General features: G+C 49.9%; 1 protein-coding gene across 1 annotated transcript; it reads right to left on the bottom strand.

Annotated features, from left to right (window-relative positions):
- Positions 1 to 523: 523 nt before the first annotated feature.
- LOC145818213 (uncharacterized) lies at positions 524 to 1779 on the bottom strand. Its single transcript, XM_082912784.1, has 3 exons — positions 1433 to 1779; positions 1253 to 1351; positions 524 to 1092 (listed from the first exon to the last, which is right to left on the bottom strand). The coding sequence occupies exons 1-3, from the start codon at positions 1715 to 1717 to the stop codon at positions 700 to 702; spliced, it is 777 nt and encodes a 258-aa protein (XP_082768910.1). The 5' UTR covers positions 1718 to 1779; the 3' UTR covers positions 524 to 699.
- Between the last annotated feature and the right edge of the window lie 618 nt (positions 1780 to 2397).

Below are 2397 nucleotides of genomic sequence, written 5' to 3'. Positions count from 1 at the left end.
CCTCTCCATAAAATTGGCCGGCCGGCTCCCAAAGGTGGCCGGCAATGCTCCAGTGTATCTCCTTGGCTTTGTTTTACCCTTCGAGGGAAGGTTTCGAGCATTTCCATGCAACAGATGTGTCAAGAGCCTTCGTTTCCCTCCATTTTGGATGCATTCCGTCTCCCAGATCGTCCGGAGTACGCTTTGTGTTGTTGAGTTTTGATTATCGAGTTGATTGTTTTGCTTATCGAGTTGTTTGTCGAGTGGACGTGTTTCACGTTTTTGAGTCATTGCTCTCTGTTTAAGCAATCTTTGTTTAAGTTTTGTTTATTTGCGTTGTCAACGTTATTGTACTTTGATTATCGAGTTGTAGACTTGCTGGGGTTCTGTTATATCTTAGTAAGTTAAGTTGCTTAGTTTGTTGCGTCGGTTCACTACCTGACTTGGTGATTACACAATGCACATTCCCATTCAATTTTATTTTTGTGCGAAATAAAATGATTGCGATACGATGCTAAAAGTTTAAAATACAAACACCTTTTCAAAAGCTGTTTCATTCCATCATGTTTTACAACGAACAAAGGTACAAGTTTTACAAAAAATAAAACTGCCTAACAATGTGCAAAGTGCTACAAACTACTAGCAAAAAGAAAAATAAAGCAGGAAACAGCAGCATCAATGTCCTCGGGAGCGGGAATGAGAAGCACTCCTCATCCTCTTCTACGGGACAACCTCTGCACAATCATCATCATCCAGGTCGGAACTGTCGTCCTCAGGATCCCCCTCAGCCTCGCCTCTGTTCCCCGAACCAAGACCGGAGCCCCCCTCCTCAGCAGATGTCTCTGACTGGCGGTCGGTAACCTTCTCCTCCTCCTCCTCGGGCTCCGCCTCTACAACGTGTGCCCTGCGTCTGCGGGAGGACCCTCCTCGAAAAGGCCTGGATGGCCCAGCTCCTCGGAAAGGCCTGGATGGCCCAGCCCCTCGGAAAGGCCTGGATGGCCCAGCTCCCTGAGAAGGCCCAGATGGCCCAGCTCCGTAAAAAGGCCCAGATGGCCCAGCTCCCCAAGGAGGCCCAGGTGGCCTGGCCCGCGGCTGAGCATATACAGGAGGCATCTGAAAATGAAAAGTTCAATACATCAGTTCAAATATGAAAATCAGATACGAGTACAGTATGTGAGTGAGGTGTGTGTCGGATGTGCTCTACAATACAAAAGAATGCTCAAAACCAGTGTGTCATCAGAAGTGTGATAAATACAAGAAAAATGAACGGTACCTGCACACCCATAACGGATAGGTGTGTCTCTCTCCGAAGGACCATGCCCTCAAGTGCGGCCATCACCCCGAGAATCTCGTCCACATACTCAACCGGAGGCTGCAGATACAAAGGCAAAACTATCAGTAAAGGAATGAATGTCCAAGTACCCGACTGATAAATCAAAGCTATAAATCATACCGGTGGTGAATCAGGATCCCTGACATATCTATGGTCAGGAAGTGGAGGCTCTAGCGGAATCGGGTAAGGAGTCCCAAAACGACATCCCGTCAACTCGGACGGCATGTCCGGCCATCCAGGATGAGGATAAGTCGGAGGAGTCGGAGGAACCGATCTACCCCCATCTCTCGATGTACCAGCCCTACTAGTAGAAGGGGCGTCTGCAGCCCGAGCCCGAGCCTGGCTCGAAGATGACGTACCAGCAGACCTCGTCATCGGGGTTCGAGCCCCCGCCAGTGGAGGCATCAAATATGTATGACGGTAAGTGGCATAGTCCCCCTCCTCGAGGTGCAACAGGGCATCACTACCCAGCATACCGCCGACTATCTCCTGGTGAGAGAGCCTATCGGCAGTCCGCATACTGACTGGGGGTGCTGCGGGAGGGTCCTGAGAAGTATACCCCCATACCTAACGCAGAAAGCATTCCCCCAGAAACCATGCTCTACCAACAGCTCCTTTGAGCATGAACCTGTACTGGGAGGTGCCCGATCCTCCGGGATACTGAAATCGGAGACCATCGCCCAAGGGTGCCCAAGGCTGCCATGTAATCTGCGGATAACAAGTGAATAAACCAATCAGAAATCAGGAACGTGCAGGGCAAATCAGAGATAAAAATGGGAAGAACAGAGGGTTCTGAAGTACCTCCGACGGGCGCACAGTGTCAAAATACGGTCGCAGATAAATGAGAGTCACTCGGGGTCTCGGCCGGTGCGTGCCCTCGAACACCAGTGAATATGGGGTCATGGGGGGCCCTGCCACCTCCAACTCTGGGGCTAATACTGGGAAGTATACGTAGACCCATAGCTGAGAAAAGCAGTGCAGAATGTAAGTACAAAGTGCTGAGAGCAAAATACAGACTGTAAAGTGCGCTGTGTGTGCAATGTACAAGTAATGAAGAGCAGAAATGTAAATCAAGGGGACAGAAA

This window comes from Camellia sinensis, unplaced genomic scaffold, assembly GCF_055761805.1.
Source record: "Camellia sinensis isolate YWXY unplaced genomic scaffold, ASM5576180v1 Unanchor6, whole genome shotgun sequence".
Taxonomy (NCBI): domain Eukaryota; kingdom Viridiplantae; phylum Streptophyta; class Magnoliopsida; order Ericales; family Theaceae; genus Camellia; species Camellia sinensis.
The sequence above is the reverse complement of the archived record's forward strand: the minus strand, read 5'-3'. Positions and strand labels throughout refer to the sequence as shown.

Bases quoted from the DNA above. Each gene is read 5' to 3' on its own strand.
- LOC145818213 (XM_082912784.1), bottom strand. From the start codon at position 1,717: ATGCCTCCACTGGCGGGGGCTCGAACCCCGATGACGAGGTCTGCTGGT. The intron at 1,352-1,432 runs GTATGATTTATA...TTGTATCTGCAG, and splicing joins GGGATCCTGATTCACCACCG to CCTCCGGTTGAGTATGTGGA. The intron at 1,093-1,252 runs GTACCGTTCATT...TTTCATTTTCAG, and splicing joins TATCCGTTATGGGTGTGCAG to ATGCCTCCTGTATATGCTCA.